This window comes from Lagopus muta, chromosome 5, assembly GCF_023343835.1.
Source record: "Lagopus muta isolate bLagMut1 chromosome 5, bLagMut1 primary, whole genome shotgun sequence".
Lineage (NCBI taxonomy): Eukaryota > Metazoa > Chordata > Aves > Galliformes > Phasianidae > Lagopus > Lagopus muta.
The window spans coordinates 53,124,307-53,147,567 of record NC_064437.1 but is presented as its reverse complement, the minus strand read 5'-3'; the positions used below and the strand labels follow the sequence as shown (position 1 = coordinate 53,147,567).

At 60.6% G+C, this 23,261-nt stretch overlaps 1 protein-coding gene across 4 annotated transcripts; it reads right to left on the bottom strand.

Moving 5' to 3' along the window:
- Nucleotides 1-29: 29 nt before the first annotated feature.
- On the bottom strand, nucleotides 30-21,573 carry KCNIP2 (potassium voltage-gated channel interacting protein 2). Of its 4 annotated transcripts, XM_048944828.1 has the most exons (9): nucleotides 21,484-21,573; nucleotides 4,135-4,234; nucleotides 3,148-3,268; nucleotides 2,859-2,928; nucleotides 2,718-2,788; nucleotides 2,399-2,506; nucleotides 2,124-2,228; nucleotides 1,825-1,887; nucleotides 30-1,594 (listed from the first exon to the last, which is right to left on the bottom strand). In XM_048944828.1, exons 1-9 carry the CDS (start codon nucleotides 21,554-21,556, stop codon nucleotides 1,547-1,549), a joined length of 759 nt encoding a protein of 252 aa, XP_048800785.1. In that variant the 5' UTR covers nucleotides 21,557-21,573; the 3' UTR covers nucleotides 30-1,546. The 4 variants fall into 4 exon arrangements, with proteins under 4 accessions (XP_048800785.1, XP_048800786.1, XP_048800788.1 ...); XM_048944829.1 differs by lacking the exon at nucleotides 4,135-4,234 and having other exon boundaries at nucleotides 3,148-3,272; XM_048944831.1 differs by lacking the exons at nucleotides 4,135-4,234; nucleotides 21,484-21,573 and adding an exon at nucleotides 13,245-13,973 and having other exon boundaries at nucleotides 3,148-3,272.
- Between the last annotated feature and the right edge of the window lie 1,688 nt (nucleotides 21,574-23,261).

The window sequence follows — 23,261 nt, the reverse complement described above, 5'->3', positions numbered from 1 at the left end:
CCCCGGGGAAGGGGAGAGGCGGCAGCGCGGCAGCGCGCAGGCGCGCGGCGACAGAAGGCGCTTGCGCAGTTGGCTTTGTGTAGGGAAGCGGTGCGGATGGGGAAGGGGTGGGAATTAAGTGTTTACTTCTGCGCTGCGCGTGCGCGCCGCGGACGCCCCTTGGTTGTGCGCGTGCGCGTTCGCTGCGGTGCCGGCGGTGCCGCTGTCGCGCGAGTTCCCCTGGGCGCTGACCTGATTTGCTGCGGCGCGCTGAGGCGGCCCGGCGGGGAGGCTCAGAGGTTTGGGGTTCGGGGACTGCAGAGAAAGCCGTGGGCCGGCCTTCGTGTCCGTGCTCCCTGTTTCCCCAGCTCCCCCCTCCAAACGTCCGACAAAGGCAGAGGGGAGTACCAGCAGTGTGCATAGCGATCGTGGTTAGATTTTATTGTCTTTTTCTTTTTTCCTCCCCACCCCTCCCCCCATTTTTTCTTTTTTTAACCCATCTTATCGTTATAATACAAAATATACAGACTGGAGATGCCAAGCGGGTTGTGGGTTACCATGCCCTGGGGCGGGGTCACGCCATGCGACTGTAGCGTGAGGGAGGGAGGGAGGGAAGGAGGGAGGGATGGGGGAATGGAGAGATGGAGGGCCTCTGCACCCAGCGGGACAGGAGGTGCTGGGGTTGGGGTTACCTGCCCTCCCGACCAGGAACAGGGCTGTGAGATGAACAGTGTGGTGGACGGAGCTAAAAAACATCGCGTCTGCACAAGCCAAGCCTGGAGCAGTGGTGGCTGCTCCACAGCTGAGGCTCAGGGCCCTGTGAGGGGGTCCGAACGGCTCTGATACCAGGGCTCAGCCTGGTGTGGTGCACAGCCTTGCTCACCCGTTCCCCATCAACCCCAGCCGCCGCTGCCCCTCTGGGCACAGTGTTGGGAAAAGCTGGGCCAGGCTGTGGACTAGGACCTGAAGCTGGTGGGGCTGAGCAGGAGTTTGATGTGGAGACATTAGCCCCCCAAACAGTACTCGGAGGGATATGTGGGTGGGACAGGAGTGCACACCCAGCTCCAGGCAGCTGTTGGCGACAAACAGGGAGCCCGGCACCCTGAGTGAGCGAGGAGGGGGACAAGTGGTTCATGTCCCATGTAGGGGACGTGTCCCTAACATCAGGGCACAGGAGGAAGCTGAGGCGCTGATGCCTGCTGAGAGACTCTTAGTTCCTAGAAGTGTTGCTGGAGGGTCTGGGCTGGAGCCGGTGCTGCGGCTGCTGAGGGGGTCATGATGTAGGGGCACAGGGAAGGCCCTATGGCAGCCCAAGGCTGCAGCTTTCCCTCTAGGATCGGGTGCAAGAAGCCCACCCAGGCCAGATGCCCCATGCCAGCTGTGCCCACGCTTTGGTGGCACTTTTGTGTGGGGCCCCCAAGGAAAGCGGGGCTGGCCTCGGGGGAAGGATACATCCAGGTGCTGACCATGTCTCTGTGTGGCAGCTGGCAGCAGGAAGGGCTGGAAGGAGAAGTTGAGAGAGGAGTGGGGTCTGAGCCCGATGTCAGAAGAGCTCAACTGGAGACAGCTAAATGACGTTGTCGAAGAGCTGCATGGACCTCATGATGTTCTCATCCTGCAGGGAGGAGGAGGGTTTGGGCACAGAGCAGCTCTCTGGGCTGCTCCCCCAAAGTGGGTGTCACCCCATGGATCTTGTCCAGCTGCTTTGACACACAGGACAGGAGCTCTGGGGCTTACACGGGCCGTGCTGGGATGCACTGTTCCCCACCCACACAGGGATGATGGCATGAACATGGCTCCTAGTGCGGAGCCCCAGCAATGCTGCACTGAGCCCTGTGGCCTTACCTTCTGGCAGGACTCCAGGAACTCCTCGATTGTCACCACACCATCTTTGTTTCGGTCCATTTTCTAGAAACAAGCACAGCATGGAGGGCATTGCAGGGATGGGGACAGTCCAGCACCCCCAGCCCAGGTTCCATGGCGGCTGGATGCAAAGCAGAGCACCCATTGCCAAAACCTTTACAGAGAGCACTTCGGGCTTGAAAACCTCCCTGTCCCAGGCAAACTGCTCACTGGAACCCTGCTTTGTCCCCAGCATAGGGTGTTTTCTGCGTGCAGGGTCCCTACAGATGTGCCCAGCTCACCTGGAAGAAATTCTCCACATGCTCCCGGGGTGCTTCCTCCCGCATGGCCGGGTAGGTGTACTTGCCCATCATGTCGTAGATGGATTTCATGATGTCCAGCATTTCCTGGAGGGAAGGCAGTGTTGCAATGTGAAGAAGCTCTGCCTCCATCTGGTTCTCATTGCAAATGTTCATTATGCCCCCAAAGGACCCATTAAATTCTCAAGGAAATGCCCTGAGCCCTGCCCTCATCCCCACTGGGTGCAGAGCTGCTTCAGCCTGGACCCCTCTCTCACCTCTTTGGTGATGCAGCCGTCTTTGTTCAGGTCATAGAGATTGAAGGCCCAGTTCAGGCGGTCATCGATGGTACCTCGCAGGATGATGGACAGCCCAGACACAAAGTCCTGCAAAGCAGGTGGTCACCCTTTGGAATGACAGCCCCACAGAGATGCCACGAGTCTTTTCCCTCCACCAGAAACTACAGAACTCTTTCTGTTGTTGCTTTGTACTGTTTTTCCCACTAACAAAGTCCTTCAGTAGCTGCCCATGGCAGTCCCAGCCCACGGCACACAAACAGAGAGCCCCTGGCAAAGCCTGGCCCCCTCCTTGGCTCACCTCAAAGCTGACAGAGCCATCGTGGTCAGTGTCGAAGGCATTGAAAAGGAAGGTGGCATACGTGCTGGAGTCTGGAGGAGGCAAACAGTGAGAGAGAAGACAGCCCCACACGGGACACCAGGGATGGGGACCCACACTCACCTCCTTGTGGGAAGAACTGCGAGTAGATCTGCTTGAAGTTTTCTTCATTAACGATGCCACTTGGGCACTCCTGCCAGGGCAAATGGAAGCGTCACACCATCAGCGTGGGGAATGGTGTGATGCCCAGGGCTCTCTGCCCCTAAATCCCAGGATTGGGGCACCCCCCAAGGCTTCAGGGGAAACAGCATCCCCACTGCTGCCATCTGTAGCCATTCAGAGTGTGACAACAGGACGCAAAAGTATCCCCAAGGGGTGCATGGCTGCAGAGAAGGAGTTGAGGGCTACTCACGTTCTTGAAGCCCCGGTACAGGACCTGCAGCTCTTTGCGGGTGAACTTGGTCTGCTCCTGGAGCTGCTCCAGCCCCTCGGGGCGGTGGCAGACGGTGGAGAGCTCAAACTCATCCTCGACACTGTCTGCAAGGAAGTTGGGGAAGGAGAGGGCAGTTGAAGCCGTGCTGTCCTGCCCAGCCCTGCAGTGCTGGGGGCAGGAGGTGTACTTCACACTGCACACTTCCACTCAGGACAGCAGGCTTCTGGGGTGTCCCGCTCAGCTGCAGCCAGGTGTATGCCAGGAGGGAACGCAGGCCTGCCTGCTCTGCCCTAGCATGATCATCTGCCCCATAGAGCCGAGACCCTGGATGCCTGAAGGTCTGTGCTGCGCTGAGGCTTGTCTCTAGCAGGAGATCTCCCCCCCCTCTCTGCCCCCAACTCCAAACATCCCCTCCTGCCTTGTCTAGCTCCCATCCTGTCTGCTGTGCCCCATCTTCAGCTATGGTTTCTCCCCATTCCTACAGTGACCAGAGCCCCCACTACAACCCTGAGAGGCCCTGGATCCCCAGACTCTGCCCCCTCATACTCACCTCTTCTCTTGGGGTGACTCAGCTTATGCCATGGAACAGGGAACATTCCTATTCAGGGTCTGCCAAAGGGCCAAGCATGACCCAGGGCAGGTTGGGGGGCTCTGTCTCTACTCATCCCCCTCCCTCCCCTTCACATCTCTGACACAAAGCTTCCAGCAGCATCCTCCAGCCAGGGTGTGGTTTTACTGCCCCCAGCCAGGTCCAGCCACCACCGTGCATCCCATCAGAGCCTCTCCAATGTGCTGGAGGGGGTAAAACAGACCGGGAGCAGGCGAGGAGGGAGGTGGGTGCAGAGCCCATCGGATCGGACCCTCAGGGGCAGGACTGATCCTGACCCCCCCCATGCTGCAGGGCAGGGGGGACGGCAGCCAGCAGCACTGCTGTGGACACACACACACAAAGGCAAGAAGAAGCACTTGCTTTCGCTGAGCGAGGGGATGGATTTGGGCCGGCAGCAGGGCAGCAGTTTGAGGAATCGCTGCTTCAGCGCTTTTTTAGTTTGGCCCGGCGGGTTGCCTGGAAGAAAGAAGGAGTCACCAAGCAGAAGAAGAGTTAACAGAGCAGCGGGCCCCGGATGCAGGGTGTCCGGCATGGGGTGAGTGGGACCAGTGCATGCAGATGGGGATGGAGCAGGGAGGCAATGCCCAGCCCAAATCTTTCAGCCTTTCTGCTCCATCCCAGGACAAACCCGGCCCAGTTGCTTCCCTCATTGAAAGGGAGTGATAGAAAGGTGGCCCTGACCCATGGCCAGCATGTCTGGACACCCATCAGAGCACAGCAGTGTGCGGTGGAGCCCGGCAGCCAAGGAGATGGCAGGGCTGGCCTCTGCCCTTTCGCCCCAAAGCCAAATGCCTGCTCCATGGGGAACTCCCTCCAAGTGGGGCTGTACAGGATGAAGTCCAGGATGGGACTGCATCCCCCAGGGCACTACGTCCTACCCAGGGGCACGGGGCCGGGTTTAATCCTGCTGGCCCATAGGGCTGAACACGAAGCATGCCCCCAGCTCAGCCATGCAGCCCCTCTGCTGCATGCATCCCACCCCAGTGCAGCCAAGCCCAGGGCCCTGGGTGGGGACAGCCAGGAAGGAATGGAGTGCAGGGCCTTTGCCTCTTCCAGGAGTCATCCCCTGCTTCAACCTGGTCACTGCCATTGCTTCCAGGTCCCCCTGCTCTTCACCCCCTTCCCCAATCCTTAGACTTTATCCCACTGTTGGCCATGACCCATCTCTCCTAACCTAGTGCTGCTCCTTGGCCACATACCTGCTCCCCCCTTTCCCAGGGCCTCACAGACTGCCCCAAGCTGGCAAGCAGCACAGGGTGAGCAGCATAGGTGGGGAGGAGGATGAGGAGGAGAGGAATGCCATGCTGGGCTCCAGCCCCCAAAGGCAGGCAGGCAATAGGACAAAAGGTGCAAAGTCCCTTTGAATACACACCAGTGGGTGGCCCTATTGCTTTCAGGTAGTGGAGAATAGTTCTAAGAGGTCGGTGGCCCCCAATGGGATGTCACACAAAGCCACTCAGAGAAGGCAAGTGTGTGCCTAGGGAGACGCATCCTCAGCAGGGATGCTGCAAGCATGGTTTTACCCAGCTATTTTACGGGGCTGCTATTTGCATCGGGACATGGCACCTTCCAGCCTGCCCAGGATGCTCTGCATCCAGCCCCATCCCCAACAGCACCACACTGTGGGACCAGCCCTAGGAGCAGGAGCAGTCCTGGGGACAGGGCAGGCAGTGACACAGCACTGGCGGTGGGACCACGGGAGGGATGGGGCAGGGGGAACCACCAAGCCAGAGAGATGCAACAGAGAAAAAACCGTGGTTGGACTCACAGGGGCAGCAGGTATAGGCACGTGCAGTAGGTCAGGTCGGGTGCAAGTTACACTTTAGTTTGTTATAAAGAAGGAAAAAGAAAAAAAAAAATAACACAGGCGTTTTCTTAAGGAGGAAACCAAATAGGGCACAATTCTGTGGGACCCAGGGTGGGAGGGAGAGGGTTCAGCACATGCAGTTTAACAACAGGAGAGGGAGACTGGGGCTGGCGCTTTGCTGTCCTGGCTTTGGCACACCCAAGGGCTCTGCTGGGGATGGCACAGTGTCCCCTTGTCTCCAGCATCCACCCTGGATGTGATAGGGTCAAAAAACAGCTCAAGGGCATCCTCACGCACAAGCAGCCCCTGGGCACAGTTCCCTGCCCTCTGCCACCGATTGCCTCACTGTTATCTGCATGCCCTCCATCACACTCCTCATCCTGCCCAGTGGAATGAGACCTGCAACCCCTTCATCTCACAGCATCCTCAATGATGGCTATGATGGGTACAGAGGGAAATTCACAAACTCAAAGCACACTGCATAGAGTCTGCCAACAACCTTCACCCCAGGCGGAAATGCTGGTAGCACGGATCAAGATGGCAGCCAAAAGGAACAAGCAGCAACACTGTGCCTCTCTGCACTCCAACAACTCCAGGCACAAGCAACAGGTCCTGCATCCCCTGCCCCACCTTATTTTGGGTCCAGACCCAGCTATTCTCCCCACCCTAATGCTCCCAGCCATCCCAACTTTCAGTAATGCGGCACCACAACACCCCACATCCCAATGACTCAGGTATCCCCCATTCCAGCATCCCTGATACCCCTACATCCCAATGCCTCTCCCCCCTCTAGTATTGTAACAATCCCCAATAACTCACACGCCAGCACCCAAATCCCTCACTTCCTGAGCTCCTTACATCCTGGTGCCCTCAGACACCCACATACCCTCCCCATGCCCCAAAACACATTCTCCTCAGCACCCTGAGAGCACCCTGCAGCTCCTGCATACTGCACACACTGCCCTGACACAGGAGGCGGGGACCAACTTTTACACTGCACCCCTACCCCGTTGTAAACCCACTCCATCGCATCCCCACCCCACTGCAACCCCATCACAGTTTTGGTTCCACCTCCCCCAGTCAGGTGGATAATGCCCAAGACATGGAGCAGCTTGAAGCTGAAGCAGAGCAGCAGGATAATGCCTACTGTTTTCAGCTCCTGCAGATCCCAGAGTGCAGCAGGGAATGACATCCCTCAGCTGCAGCGCCTGACCCAGCAAGGCAGGAGAGAGGAGAGTGTGGGATGCAACAGTTTGGGGTCCCCTCATTGGGCACATCAGTGACAGGAGGCAAGAGCCCAGCCAGAGGGAGTTGGGAGGGGAGCAGTGTGAGAAGTGATTAATGTGAAGCCAGAGGGAGAAGAGATTCAACAAGCTAATTATGTCTGGCTGGGCTGAGCGGGATGTGACGCTATGCCAAGTCATAGGGGTGCACACCACGGTCCTCGGGGCTGCTCAGTGCTGGGAGTTAGAGGCAATGGGGTCAGGATGCAAGGCCAGGCCTGCCCTCTGCCTCCTCCTCACCCCGCAGGGATGCTCACCCCACTGGGAGGTGCCTCCCAGCCCCACATCCCAGGCAGCACCCACCCACCACACCCTAGGAGCTCACCAAGATGATCCCTTCCACCCACCCCACAGATGGGACATGGCACTCACTATCCCATCACTCACAGTCTGCAGCTCCATCTCATATTCATCCACTCGGTTACATGGGCGGCTCTCCTGGCTCTCTATCTGCCTGCCCAGCCCTGCTCCCAGCCGGAGCCAATTTCTCCTCAATTAATTATTGATACTGCACTTCAGCAGCCAAAAACAACAGTTTTTTTCTTCTCCTGTCCCCTCCCGAGGACTTGGCCACGGCAGGCTCTTGGCGGGGGTTGGTGATGGGCACAGGTCAGGCGGTGGTACAGGGCACAGCGGGGTGACAGCACTTGGCAGTGATTAACTGGCTGGAAAATGACACCAGGTATAGAGTCACCCCTGAGATGACACCAGCATGGCCACACGGATGGGACAGGGGGGACTGGCTGTGGCTTCAGCACCGTGTGTGGGGGAAGTGCAGCCGCCTTGGTGGCTCTGGAGTGCCGTCCATTAGCAGACCCAAACCATTAGTGTATGGTTTCAGGCTCTTTGCAGTCCATGGGCTGTCATTGCGTGCAGCTGGTAAACAACAGGCAGGCAGGGCACTAGACACTTCCCCATCCTCAACACCACCTGGGGCCGTTCTCAGTAGGCAAAGCATCCTATCTGCCACCTCCAGAGCCCAGGGGGTGACAAAGCCTCTGAGAGACAGAGGCAGCACTCAGGGCATGGTACCAGGACCCAGCCTCTCCAGCCAGGTGTTTCCTTCTCCACTCACCCCTGTGGGGATGGGAGCTGATGCAGGGCACCTGGTCCCACTCCTGTTTCTAGAGCTGGGGCAAATCCCTATGCTTCTCAGTGTCCCTAGCCAAGGGGACATGCAGGTCCCAGAGTGGTGACATGGATAGAGAGGGGTAGCCCATCCAAACTTCATGGTGGTGATACCATGAGATTAAGGACTACATGGACTACTACTGTTGTCCTTCTGAATGTGTGGGCACAGGACCTCCATCCCCACTGCTACAGACTTTCTTGCTGGGGACAAGAACTGTACCCCTGGGGACAGGGCTCAGCCAAGGGCTGGTTCTTGCCGTGCGCTGTGCCTCTCAGTAGGGTTGGCACCGACAGGCTCCCCTCTGCTTCCCCCTCCCCACTGCAGCTTGGAGCCAGCACACTGCAGTGCCACTGACTTCGGTACAGGGCTTAGGGCAATAAAAGCAGGGGGATGGGGGTATCCAGAGTCTGCATCAGCCCTAGGACGCACTGGAACTGTGGTCCAGGCAAAGTGCCCATCGCGTCCTGATGGTGTACCCACAGCATCCTTCGGGTGGGTGGGCTGCATGCTGCCATTCCCTGCCCCCAGAGCACCCCAGAGCCCCCAGCACACCCCAATCTCACACAGACACCCCATTATCCCTGTGCCACACTGGGGTCCCACCCCCTCCCCACATCCCTGGCCACCAGAACTCTACATGGAGCAGGCAGGACACCCTATCCCCATGTTCACCCCTACCAGCTGCAGACAGACACCACGTCCCAGAACCCTAAAAGCATCCGTGGGGGCAGCTCTGGGGCTCCCTACACAGCCGTGACCCTGGTGAGGTGGGAACCCACCAGATGGCCCCCTCCCACTCCAGTTACCTTCCAAGGACACGGGCTCGAAGAGGCCGAACTGCTCCAGTACCTTGACGAAGAGAACCAAGACCACCAGCACCGCAACCATCTCCAGGCCTTCCAGGTTCATGATGGGGGTGTCTCATGGCCCCCTACTCACCTTGAGCCTTCTCACCCCAACGCCACAGCTGCTGGGCTATGCAGCCCCAAGGACCCCTGATGTCCCCAAGGATGTCAGCTGTCCCTCTGCTATTTGGGGCCACGTGAGAGTGAGGGGTGAGCGTGGGGCTGTCACAGGAGCCAGTAGCCAACAGCCCCGGCAAAGAAGGGCTGTGCCTGTGAGTAAGAGCAGAGCAAGGCCACACGGGGGGGGGGGGGGGTGGCAGGGCATGGGGGAGGCAGGAGGCATGCACTCCCATTCCAATGACACCACTGCCATCGATTTGCTTAATGTAGTTGCTAAGGAAACAGGCCGCAGATTATTGAAAGGCACTTGGCTCCCAGGGGGGGACATGACAGGGACAGGACACTGGGCACTGGCAACACATCCTGGACTTGGATGACTCAGACTTGTCCTCTGCACCCCATATACATACCCACCCCACAGGGACCCACCTGGCTCAGAACACCAAGGGGTGCCTAAAGGTCCCCATAGCCCAGTGGGTACAGTCTGGGGTCACGACTGGGTGTCACCAGGGCCATGGAGCAGGTCCAGCTGCTGAACTGTGGGACCAGCATCCTTAAAGCACGGGGTGGTGGGGGTGTACCCCAAACAGGGAGCCCGGGGGACCCAGCCAAGGTCAGGCAGCAGCAGGCATGCGGGCACCTCCAGCACGCAGCCTGCGCAGCCGCCAGGGCTATATTTGGCTCCATGCATTTTTTACAGCATCCCAGCCCTTGCTCCAAGGGTGTCCCGGTCCCACGTGGGGGGGGACTGAGAGAGAGCACTACCAGCATCAGTGCAGGGAATGGGGCTGCCCCCATGCTGCAGGGCCAGGTGGGGTGGCAATGCTCAGGCTACAAAGCAGCCCCTGCCTAACTGTTGGGTCCCTGCTGATGGTCCAGGGCACAAAGCCCATGGGGGAAACACATCACTGAAGGAAGGCACATCACACTGTGTGGGACCTGCTGGAGGAAAGGGCTGGTGAAGGTGCTGATGGCTCCCAGTGGGGCCACCCCACACCAAACCCGCAGGCCCCATTCCCAGCTGCAGGTTACTCCCCGGCAGGTGGCCTAGTGCCTGCTGGCAGCACGGCAGGGTCACCAGGCGGCCCTGTGCTCAGCATCTTCTCCAGCCAAAAGATGCTAGCAAGGCATCAGGAGAGGCTCCGGGAGAGTGATGGAAGCCCTCCCTGGGGAAACATCCATTGGGCTGGAAGTTTGCAGGGCTGTTTCCTTTTCTTGGAAAGCAGCGAGTTTCTAGGCACTGAGACTGGAAGCAATGGGGCTGGCCCTCAATCTTGCTCCTGCCCTGAGTGACTCCTTTGGGGACAAGGTGACACCAGCCTGTTACACGCTGAAAGTAAGTTTCCCCCAAAGCCAACTGCTCTTGCTGAGCCTATCCTCTCCTCAGCCTGAATGCTCCCACAGCTGAGGGCTGTCCCATGTGCTACCAGACTATTTCAGCAACCTAATTCTGTCCAAAAACAGCCCAAGCACCCCCAGAGGGGTCCCTCCAGCTAAAATGTGTCCCAGCAAGAAGGGCCGGCTCTCTGCAATGCTCCTTCAGCTGCAGTTGCCCTGAGAATGGAAGGGATGCATGGGATGACCCAGAGTTAGACCTGCAGCCTGCAAGAGGGAGGTCCAGATCCCACACACATCACCAGAAGTGGGGCAGAGCCCACTGAGAAGCATCACTGCCAGCATATGACTGCATCAGAGGAAGAGCCCACAGGCCCTGTACAGGCAGAGGTTGCACGGGTGGATGGAGAAACACATGCCCTGGGGTCTGCATGGCCCTGGACACAATGATCATCGGAGCTGCTCCAAGGTGCTGGAGGGAGCAAAACAGCTCGGGAGGGACCGAGAGCCCCAAAACGCTGTCTCCACTGGGGCACCCCACCAGTTACTCCAGAGACAGAATAGGAAATGCTGGGAATGTTCTTGCTTCTGAAGCGGGCACTGCTGCGGCTGTCAGCACTTTCCCGGCACAGCAGCACCAGGGGGGACAGAAGGGAGACCTGGGGTGAACGAGGTGCCCAGAGAGATGCCCTCAGGCACCCAGTGCCTAGGTCACCCCACCAAATGGCCTGCAGAGAGGGTGGCATCGCTCCTTCCCCCCACATCCCCAGCCCCATACCTTCGATGCCGCTGATGATTTTGAAGCAACGGGTGGTGAACCAATAGGAGATGAGGAGGAGGATGGCAATCAGGGAGGCATAGAGCAGGCTGTCGTTGTGCAGGGATGTCCTCTCCATGGCTCCATCCCCAAACCAACCCCACCGCTATCTGGGGCAGCCCTGCTCCAGCAGCCCCACCACAGAGCTGGCCACAGCGGGCAGGGAGGTGGGAGCCGGGCGGGCGGGCAGGTAATTGGGAGCAGCGTGTGAGAGCCAGGCTCCCAAACCAATTACCTTAATTGTGCTCAGGCAGCACATGGCAAACAGTTAAAAATAACCCTGCTGGCCCCGGGGGGATCCTGGCACCATCAGGCAGAACACAAAGCAGGGGGCTGAGCATGGGTATGGCTTGCTACGCCTGTGGCATCACCTTCAGGCTGCTCTGAGTCTGACAGCTCCCAATGAGCCCAGCACCATAGGCCAAGGCAGGGCTCAGGTCCTGGGCAAGGGGACGTGGCCATCCAGAGCAGAGCAAGAAGCACAGGGTGCGGGGGTGCAGCAGGCTCTGGCTGTCCCCTAGGATACACCATGGGACCAGTTGGGAGCACAGCTGATGACATCTGCCCAGGGTGCTGCTGAGTGCCCTGGGGGCCCAGCCTGATGGATAGGAGCCTCTCTTTCTTTTTATTTTTTATTTTTTTTTTGGTTCTCGGGGCCATCATCCATTAGGGAGTGTTAAATTTAGGTTACAGCCGATCCCTTATTACCTCGCTGCTAATCAGAGCGCGAGCAGATTATTAATAAGCACATTAAAATATTGGCGAAATGCTATTTTTGGGGAGGTGAAGTCACAGTTTTAATCTGGTTAATTGATTGAGTCATTTCTCTTTTCCTTCCATTGGTGACCTGTCCTTGGTGAGCTCCCCAGGGCACCCACCCCAGAGGGTGCCCACTCAGGGGTCTCTGTGCCCGGGCACATGATGCTCCCCACATTCCTTACACTGTGCTGAGGGGCTCATTCCACAAAAAGGGGCCGATGGGGGCACAGAAGCTGCAGGACACAGCATCCATATGCCACATGGACCAAAGTGGTAGCTGGGGAGGAGAGAATGACACAAGGGGCAGAAGGCTGTGCCAACTCCGTATCCCAGCCCCAAGTCTTCAGGAGGCAGAGACATGCCCAGCTCTGTGTTTCCCATCACTTTGTCTGTTTCCCAGCACAGGATTCCAAATATCACAGCCACTCTGCATGGCCAAACAAACCCTGGGGCTGCTTGGCATCATGTGGGTGGGACACCCACTATAGACCGGCCCAGCAGGGCAGCAGAATGAGGACCTGGAGGACATCCTTGCAGGCTGTGGGACTATGAGATCTGCTCCCTATCCTGCCCCACCACCTGCAGCTCTGCCCTTACACCCCAATCAGCTGACTCACCCCTACTCATCCTCCACCCTGTGGAGCTGATGGAGATATGGACATGCCCAGTGGTGCCCAAGAGTCCCAAGGGCGACAGAGGGCCCATGCCCTTTTGCCATGGTGGCCCGTGGGGCTGGGAAGCGTTTGGGAACGCTTCCCTCATCGTGAGGCATGGGGCCACGTGGACAAGGGGTGGCACAGCTGCAGGGAACACATTTCTTCCGTGTCCCCACAGCCATGCCACTGGCCCCAAGGCTGCACAGAAGGTATCCCCACAGTCCCTATGCCCCACATGAGGAGGCAACAGAGCCAATATGGTTTTCCAGGCAGGCTGGGTCCCGATGAAGGCGGCGCTTTGCCAGCTCGCGGTGAGTGCCAGCCCCACTGCAAGCAGTGACGTGGCTGTGCTGGCCCAGCAAGGCTTCCCCACAGTCCCAGCGTGGCACGTTCCTCCCCACGCTTCCTGGCTCCCCAGCATGGGTCTCAGTGCCATGCTGGGGATTTGCCACCACCCCACGGCCCCAGCACATGGCGACATCCCTGTGATGCACTTGCAGGAGTCAGGAGGTGGCCGCTGGCCCCCATCCAGATGTGGGGTGGGAAGTGGGTCTCTGCCCTATGAGCATCTTCAGCCCTTCATACACAACCCTTCTTCCCGGGGCTGAATCTCTAAGCACTACTCAACATCCCTGCCCCAAATAACTCCGCTGACCACTTCACAGAGACCCCCCCACCCAGCACAGCCCCACAACCCCAGGGCAGCACCTACCTTGCGAGAGGGTCCCAGTGACAAACTGGTAGAAGAAGCGGATCACCCGGCCCAGCTGCCTCTTGCAGCGCTGCTGGCAGTGGCTCATGGCTCTGGCTCACAGCACCGGGGAGGGACCCAGGCACAAAGCCGGCACAAAGCCCCCAGCTCCCCTGTGCGTTGCCCAGGGCAGGACAGAGCCTTCGTCTCCTGCAGCGAGCCTGCGGGCATCGGCGGCAGGAAAAGCCCTATGGGGAAGGCAGTGCAGCGCGGCAGCCTCCGGGCCCGGCTTGCAGGCAGGCAGGCAGGCAGACAGGCGGGAAGTTTGGCGCTAGGATGATCCCGGGAGGAGCGGCTGTGAGCCGAGCTGCCACCTCTCTCCAGGCTCAGGGGGACCGAAGCTCACCACTCGCTGCAGGTCACTCAGTGAGATGCCCGGGTGAGCCCCCCGTGCCGTGCCAACCCGCTGCCCGCTCCGTGCAGCGAAGCACAGAGTGCTGCCGAGGGGTGCCGGGGGTCAGGGAGCCCAGCGGTGCCAGCCAGCTCGCCAGGACAGCTGGGTGGATGCAGAGCCCTGGGTTGCCCCTGGCTGCCGGTCCGCCCCTTGGCACCAGCTCGACCCGGCACTTCACGCCCCGGCTGGCTGGGAACCAGAGGCAGGTTGGTATGGCAACCCGCAGACTCCACAGGTCCCACTGACCAATGAGGCACTGCTGCATCCCAGAGCTGCCTCTCTCCAGGAGCAGGGAAGGATGCTCCTTTCTGAAGGGAGCTGACACGAAAAGCACTGTGCATCCTCCAGTCCTGCTATCCAGTGCTGGGAGCATCCTGCATCTCCCAGCGTCAACCAGCCGGAGCTATGAGCGTCCTGTATCCCCAGGTACCAGCTGTCTGACACCACGAGCATCCTGCATCTCCCAGCATCCATTACCCAGCACCATGAGCATCCTGCATCCCAGGTACCAGCTGTCCAGTGCTGTGAGCATTCTGCATCCCCGGTACCAGCAGTCCGATACCATGAGCATCCTTCATCCCTGGGTACCATACGTCCAGTGCTGTGAGCATCCTTCATCCCTGGGTACCGCCTCCATACAGGGGAGGAGATGAGGCTGGGTGTAAGGATGGGAAGAAGAGGAGCTGTGCTCCCAGACCGCCCGGACTCAGAGCTGCTCGCTCAGCTCATCCTGGCAGTGCGCCGCTGATGTGTCAGAGCCAGGAAAAGTCAGGCGTGTGGCGGCAGTGGGATTTCCCAGCTCCCAGAGCCAGAGATGCAGACTGGCAATCACCTCCCTTTCTGAGTCCCATTTTCCCAGATGCAGTTCCTTCTTCACATCACATCTACCTCACACACCGGCAGGATCTCTGCTCTACATCCATCCAGGCTCTATTATCTCTTAAGCTTCATCTCTTATTAATGGGGGAGGAAGTGAAGAAAAAGGGACCTGATGGAAATGATGGCTCTGGCTCCCCTGGGGATGGGAAAGGATGTGTGGGTGTGCTCCAGCCAGGCACAGTCAGACCGCCCAGTGCCCTCAAATGTCCACACTGGGAGCCCCAGGAGAGGGAGTTGAGCTCCCCAGGTACTGATACTGGGTAACATCACCCCTGCTCCCCAAAATTAGGGCTACACCCTTTGAACCAAGCCCTCCTGTCTGTTAATGCCAGTGATGCCCCTGACAGGGGGGCAGCCCCAGCGGAGCCCCTTCCACATCATCCATCCGCACTGCTCAGTTCTCCTGGGTATCTCATCCCTGTGATACCGTGGCCAGCACAGCCATCAGCACCGGCCGGAAAGCAGCACTCAGAAACCACCCGGCACCACAACGCCCAGGGGGGCTCCAGGGAACGTCACACCGTGCAGCGAGGAGACAGCTGCAAGGACTGAATGCAACACACCGATAGAACCTATCCCTATGGACCTGAGAGCTGCCAGCTCCCCTCCCACCACCACTGCACAGGGACAGATCGGGGGGTACCTGGGAGCCGCACTCCCGACACGCACAAAGCACAGCCACGGAGCCTGTGGGACGGCAGAGAGGCGACAAACAGCCACAGGAGGGTGCCAGAGCCTACACGACAGCAGCGAGGTTGGCAGAGCCAACCCCACAGCAGCACCCCACTGCTGGGACTAAGTCCCCACCTGGCCCCAAAGCCGCCCCACCGCAGGGCCGGCCAGAGGTGCCAGCACCACACCGCTGCGGCCCTGGCCAGGCAAGCAGGGTCCCGCAGAAAGAGAAACACAGCCACAATATGGGGACACTTATCCCCTCCTGACAGGTTTTTCTGCTGGACATTTATCACCGGGGTCCTGACACCGGGGACACCTGCACATTGCCGAGCCCTGCACAGTGCCAAGTGCCGAGCCGTGTCACCGTGCCACTGCTGCTGCCTGACGCTAAGAGGAGCCCCCGTGCAGCTCAGCAGTGGCACAGCCACGGGGAGGTGAGCTGGGGACATGGCTCACTGAGAGGGCTGGTGGCACAGGGGACTGCGGGGGACACGTAGAGGTCTGTCGGAGCATGAATGTGGGCAAGGCAGTAGGTGCAAGGATGCGTGGGGGTGGTGAAAGCCTCTCGTGGCCATCACGCTCCTCTGCCTGAAGGGTCGGGGGCAGCACTGGAGGTGAGGGGACAGCAAGGTTCACTCCAAAATGGGGACGAGGGACAAGGAGGTGATGATCTGGGCCCTGCGAGCCCCTGATCCCCAACAGCATCACACTGCCATCAGTGTGCCCAGCTTTGCTGCCAGCCTGGGCACCCACAGCCTCCAGGGCCCAGAGAAATGCCAATAAGATGATGCTGGAGAAAATAAATAAGGCAGCTAATGAGGTAATTTGCATAGCTATTAGCAGGCAGGATTTGCTGCGGATCTGACATGGGATGCACTGTCACAGTGAAGCCCTGAGGGCTCTGTGGGTTCTCAGAGAGAAAAGAGCACAGCCCAACCACTGCGTGGGGCACCAATAGCACCCAGTGCCACCTGCCCGCCTTGGGCTGGGGGTGCTGTGGGCCGGGAGGAAGGCTCACAGTGGGGCAGGCACCCCAGTGCCCACAGGACACGGGTGCAACGTGCCACATCCCCAAGTCCCTGGCAGCTGAGCTGCCTCCGCCCTGGCCTTCCAGCCTCCAGGTTACACCAAGGCACCAACTCCTCCCAGGCTGTGTTTTTAAGTCAGTTCTGCTAAATATTTCAGGGATTTACACAGAAAAGCTCTCTGTGCTCGGCGGCACGTCAGCCCCGTTGGCACCACGCGGGTGTGAATAATGCATGGCACTGGAGAGGAAGGGATGGGGTGGGCACACTCCGGGGGGATGCACCCTGAGACCCTCCGAGAAGCACAGCTGTGTGTGAGCACGGCTCACAGGGGGCCATCTCCTCTCCCTAGATTACAGCAGTGGGGTCAGCAGCCTTTTGCTCCTCAGATGCCCACAAGCTGCATGCCATGAGGAAGGGCCACTGGGAAAGCCACCAGCACTACCAGCAAGGCCACCAGGAGGGCCACCAGCAAGGCCACATGCTTGGCTGTTGTCTCAAGCCCCATGGAGGCCCCCAGCACCTCCCTTCGTAAAGTGACATTTTGGGGACACGAAAGCTATTTTGGACTGTTTCAGGAGCCGTGCTACCATGTCTTCATTTATCTGTTCCACTGGAGAAGGAGGCTGCTCTCCAGGGGCCCCTTGGAGACCCATTTCTGACCTGGGAGGGGAGTCAGGAGCTCACCAACCCACAGAGCAGACCCCAATAGGAAAAGAATGCACCTGCAGTTACTCAAAATAAATACAAAATAATCAGAAATAATCGAGAATAATCAAATATCACCCCTGCACCTGAGCTCACGGGAGGACTTTCGGATCTAATTAGCAGCAGACTTGTACCACCACTGTCTGGGCTCCAGGGATGGCTCATCAGGGTTCCCATGGAGTGAGAGGTGGGCCATAATTAACCAGGTTCACCCACAGACCCTGTGCTGTGCCAATGGGGGAGCACCGATGAGCCCGAACGAGATGCCCCCAGGCTTTGATGTGCCTCCCAGCACTACCCAGCCCCTCACTAATAGCCCCTCACTTCCCCACAGTTATTTAATTAAGCAGTGATAAAAGAGAAGTGCTATTACCAGAGCACGGCAGCGGGCTGTAATTACGGCAGGGTGGGCTGGGAAAGCAAGCAGCACCGAGGGAAAGGAGCTGCAGCTCAAGGTCCCCACGCCCCCTGGGCAGCTCCCCTCGGGGTCTCCATGGGCTGCTCTCGGTTTGAAGCACCATCACCTCCCTGTTCCATCCCTGTAGGGCTCAGCATCGGGTACCACCACTTCCACTGATGGCACTTGCTGGGAAGCCATGGGATGTTGCCGTGTTCTGTGCAGCCCCCAGCCTCGGCCGTGTCCCTTCCCATTGCTAAATCCTGCCCAATGCAGGTTCCCCCTGTCTGATTGCAGCATCTTTACACCACCGCCCGGTCAAGTGTTGGGACAGGAGGATGGTGGTGCCGGGCAGTGGCTGTGGGAGCAGTGAGGGCTGGACCCCATAGCCGTGCCTCAGCCCACACAGGGATGTTGTAGGCCCGCAACCCCACACAGCCCTTTCTGGAGCAGCAGACCTGAGGTTGTGAGAGTCCCTTCCATCACACCCTGCCGGGCTCCAAGAGATGGGGAGAACCTGTTGGGGATGGAGGGCGTCGCTGCTGGAGCCCCTGCAGACCCCAGAATGCCGGCGTCACCCCAAGAGCAGCGCTCACCTTCGTCCTCCGAGTTACACAACAAATGAATCCTCGCACATTAATGACTTTGCGGCAAAGGGGGAAGTGACAGGAAGGATTCCCGGAGCCGGGAGTGAATCAGGGCCGGGGAGGTGCTCAGGTCAGCACCTGTGCTGCTGAGCCAGGAGGGAGATGGAGGCTGGGGGGGAAAGGAGACCTTGAGGGATACGTCGGCACCAGCAGGAGGAAGGCAGGGCTGGGGGATTACCGCCTCTAAACCCATCTGGGGGCTGTCTGTAAACAATGCCGTTTTTTAAAACCCAATCTAGGAAGAAGCAATTATCCAGACGGGCCGGGATTGCGGTCCCTCCCCTCGCTCATCCTCCCGATCCCGCTAGAGAGGGGAGGGATTCTCACCCCGCCCCACGGCGGAGCCCCACAGCGGGGTGCTGGGGCAGCAGCTCACCCACGGCGCCCCGCACAGCGGAGATCCGCCCCGCTGGGGGCTCATTCATCTGCAAAGCGATTATTGCCCGGGGCCGGGATCCACGCCGGCGACGGGAGAGCGATTTGCCGGCAGATGGATTTGTCATCTCCCGAGCACAGCAATTTGGCTTAAATGAAACCAAACCACTTCTCCTAATGAAAACACCACTAATGAGCCGAGCCAGCAAGGGAGGGGCAGCTCCGTTAGTGGGGCCTTGGGGCTCCTGGGCTCCTGGTGCTCGACCCGAAGGGCAAAGGCTGTACCCCACACGGACCCGGCGCAGTCTCATCATCCCAAACCAGAGATGCGATGCCCCAGGAGCGAACTCCCCACACGTGCATCCCCAGCCACGTGCAGCGGGATCTGTGCACCTTGGCCAAAGTTGTGCCGAGCCATCAATTATGCACTGGTGCCTGCAGAAATCCGACGGAGCAAACCGACTCCATGCCCAGCCATCCCACGCCGCCATTCCCACGGCCCCGACCTGCAAATCCCAGCCCGCAGCGCACCCCCTCCCCCACCCCCATCGCTTGGTCCTACAGAGCCGCAAACAAGCCAGGACAGCAAAGGGCCGAGGCGAGGAGCAAACAGAAGGAGGGAGGCAGCAGACAGACGAGGCAGTCAGGCAACACTCCCATCCATCGCCCCGCGAAGGTGCAGCATCCGCCGAGGGTGGGCGCGTTGGCACAGTGGGGCCCCCCGGGATCCCCTGCCCCAGTGAGAGCATTTCCACACCACTCCCTACCCCAAGGGGCGATTTCCCACGGGGGAGCTGGGACAGCCCGGCTTCCAGCCCCGCCTCACGGCCGGGCAGGGCGAGAGGAGCAGGGTGGGCATAAGGGGTGGCAGCAGCGGTGGGGGAAGCAGAGGGTGGGCAGCGGGCTGGGACCTCTGGACAGGGCGCTGGGGAGAGGGCTGTGAGCTTCAGGGTGTCTGCGTGCTGGCATGTGGCAGGCAGGGAGCTGTGCACAGCAGGGCTGTCACTGTCCCCATCCCTGTGACGCACCCCAGAGCACAGCATGCAGCTCTGTCCTGCAGCTGCGTGGCCCTATACACTCACTGCTATTGGGGATCTCATCTCGTGGGGTGCTGCAAGAAGAGCTGTGGGGTCCCCAACACCCCACTGGGGGAAGCAGAAGGACCCCAAAGCTCTGCTGATGATCTCTATAGCAGTTGTTCACCCCCTGCTAACACTGCGGCTGCCTTTGGGGTGGAGCAAAGAATTCACTCGGGGCCCTGCAATGAGACGGGAGGGAGAAAGCAGGGGGAAAACGACTGCCCTAAAAGCAAATCCTCACCCCTAAAGGCAAATCCCTCACCCTACAAACAGCAGCCGGAGAGTCTGACCCACTGCAGGCAGCCCTATGTTGGTCCCATGCCTGCACCTGCTGGTCCCATTGGTGACGTGGGGCCAATGTCCCTGCTTCCCCAGGAACCCCTGTGCTGTGGGGCCCCGTACCTCCATTCCTGAGGGCAGAGCGGCACTCGGGTCCTGCTTCTCCCACGCTGAGGGCCATGTCCCTGGACATGGGCTGCACTCACACTAATCACCCGTGTCATTAGCGGGCCAGAGGAATCATGTAATTTATGGACGGCTTTTATTTCTCACTAGCGTCATCTCCCTGTCCCCAAAATGGACCCTTTTAATTTCCTGGTGGCATTTCTCCCCTCTGCCCACTGCTGCCCACGTCACACCCGCAGCCACGTGCAGCCCCTTCTCTCAGGGGCTGCTCACAGCCTTCCTGTGCTCACAGATCGCGTCCTGGCCTCCCTCCTCCTGTTTTTGGCAGGGGAGGGATGATGGAGACCAACCAAGGGACGATCACTGGGGACGTGCCATCGCCTGACATCAGACAACCTCAGGTCACATCTCACACTGTGGATGTCCCCAGGCCATGCTGCAGCAGGATGCTTATCCCCAAATGAGCTACGGAACGTGGGGTGAGGGTCCCCTCGATGGGTCAGGGGACATGAAGGCCACTCTGCCAGCAGGCTTTGCTACAGCCCTGCATTCCTGGGGGATCCAGCAGGCGGTGGCCATGCTGGGATGTGGGCTGGCTGCTGCAGGGGCTCCCAGAGACCCCGTCCCTGGGTCTGTGCCGCGTGCTGTGCTTGGATTCAAAGCCCGACCCTGAAAGGTCTCAGCCTGGGAGAACCTGGCATTTATTTTTAACCTCGCTTTGATTTAAATCCATATGGACGTGTTAAAGTTACCGGAGAAACCAAAAGTTGTGTGTGGGTTCCAAGTTCCTACACAGCTCAAAAATATCTCCCTGCAGCATGGTGGTGCAGGCAGCCGGCAGGGCATCCCTGTGTGGGGCTGCTTATGGGGTGAGGGTCCTGTCCTGCCCAGACACCCCCTTGGAGCTCCTGAAATCCCTTCTGGAACACGTCTGTAGGAGCATCACGGGGTTGGGGGCTGCCTGGTGTCCCATTGCATGGAATCCAGAGTGGCTCAGCTTCATCACAGCCCTAGAAGGTGGGAGCCCCACTGCCCAGCTGCTGACATCCTGCGAGGGGATAGGATCTGGCCAGATCCACGGAGAGCAAGTGAGGAAGGAGCAGGGCACGAGGTGTGATGGGGGGAAAATGGGTTGGGATTGGGAAGACCGGCAATTCCCTGCTGGGGGTGAGGATGGAGCGAGATGGCACCGGGTTGCAGATGGGATATATGTGGCTTCTCTGCACTATAGCCGTCCCAATGCTGGGGTAGGGCTGCTGCGCCCCAGGGGGCACTCAAGAGGGGAGGAGATCCGGAGCTTCGGGTGCCTCTGGGTGGCCCGGCTCCCGGGGGACCCCTCTGCCGGGGGGCTGCCGCGAAACCCCGCTGTCCTGAGCGGCGATGCGGGAGGCGGGCTGAGGGGCGGCCGGCAGGGACTTAAACGCCCCAGCACCCGCGGGGAGTATGAGGGCTGTTTCCCACTGGGCTGCCAACCTCCCCGGGGAGCGGTGCCCCCCTGGGGCCGGAGCTGCCGCTACGCTCCGGCGCTCCGCGGGCGAAGCGGGGCGGCGGGGGCCGGGGCCGGGGGGGCGGCGATCCCGAGCGGCTGCTGCACCTTCCGCGGGGGCGGCACTCACCCGTCAGCTGGTCGTAGGAGCCGTCCAGGTCGCGGGAGTCGGACAGGCTCTCCTTCCTGCCTTTGCTCCGCATCTTCTCCGCGGCGGGGGGGGGGGGGAACCGCGACGGGGCGCACGGGCTCCGCCGCCGGGCAGGGGGGGCCCGCGGCCGCCGCCTCCCCCCGCCCCGCGCGGCTGCGGGAAGGGGGCAGCGGTGCCGGAGCTCGGCTCGGCTCTTCTCGCAGGAGCGCGCCGCCGCTGCTACCGCCGCCGCCGCCGGGGCTGGGCACGGCCGCCCCCTCCCTCCCGTCCTTCCCCGCCTCCTCTCCCCGGAGCCGCCGGCCCGGCCCCGCCGTCGCGGGGAAACTGAGGCAGGGGAAGGGAGGGCTGCGGGAGGAGCCGCTGCGCTGAGGGTATTCGGGAGACCCCGGGGTTGGGGTCTGCACGGGGATGGGGATGGAGCGGCGGGGGGAGCGCAGAGCCCTGCACGCCGCTGTGGGCACTCCCGGACCCCTCCTTGGGACCTCCGGCAGGGAAGGTGGAGCACTGGGGGATGCACTGTGTGGTGGAGAAGCCGGACTGCAACTGGGCAGCGGCCAACGCTCTGCAAGGGCACGGTGAGGGCGGCCCGAGCCCATCGGGATCTCCGTCGTCCCCATCCCCGACACGATCTGTCTCAAGATCGCTTCCCCTCCCCCCCCCCACCGCAGCCCCACAGATAGAGAAAAGCAGCAGCACGGGGACAGGCGGCCCTCAGGGGCACAGGGAAGAGCGTCCCACAGCCACACGGCCGCACTCGGTTCTGCTGTCGGCCCCGGTTATCCGCTGCCATCCGTGTCCGAACCAGTTCTAGGGAGCTGAGAGAGCTGCAAAGATTCCACGGCACAGCGGTGCCCCGTGCCTCCAACGCGGCCTGGGTGCATCCAGCGTGTGCCACCCCTCGGGTCCCGCTCCCTGCAGGAAGATGGAGGGCAGAGCATCCCGCCCCGATCCCCGCACCCATCGCAGCCCGTGGGGACCGCTCGGCAGAGAGGGAAAACGGAGCAGCGCGGATGGAGGGCCGCGCTCACGCGGCAGCGTGTTGTCAGCGTGCTTTGGTGTCAAGCCACGAAAGCAGCCGCCTTAGCGAGGCAGCGATGCTTAGCAACTGCCTGCATCTAAAAATAAGAGCCATTTAGCGAAGAAAACGCGGCGGAGAAACGCTCGGAGAGCTGCTGGGGAAACACGCTCCCTCCCTGCGGCCGCAGAGCCGGAGAGGAACCCCCGGGACGCCTCCAGCCCCCCCACCTGCGGGTCCTGCACCGCTGCGCTCGGCCACCGCATCGCGTCCCCACCCCGCGCACCGGCAGGCCCCGGGAGCGGCTGCACACTCGGGGTGCCACGAAGGGAGCGCTGCCAGCTGCGCCCCACGGGCTCCAGCTGCCCGGGATCAGCGCCGCGGGCACGGCCAGCCCAGCGGCGCTGCGCGGGGAAGCGGATCGACTTCTGCTCAGCCCCGGTCCTTCGGGAGGTGAACGCGGCTATTTTTATCCCCGCTCAGCGCTCCTGCAGCACAGCCAGAGATGCCGTGCCAGGCTGAGAAAGGCGGGGGGCTTGTTGGGGGGCAGGGGGTGCCGTGGGGCAGCCCCATGGACGGCCCGCTGCCCCGCGGCATAGAAATGGGGACAGCCCCCTCGCTGGGCACGTCTCCCGCGACCGGCCCCGGGAGCCAGCTGTACCTTGCCTGCCCCATCCATCCCTGCTCAGTTCTGCAGGGCACTAGGGGTGTTGTACCCCCGGTGCCACCCGTGTGCACTCAC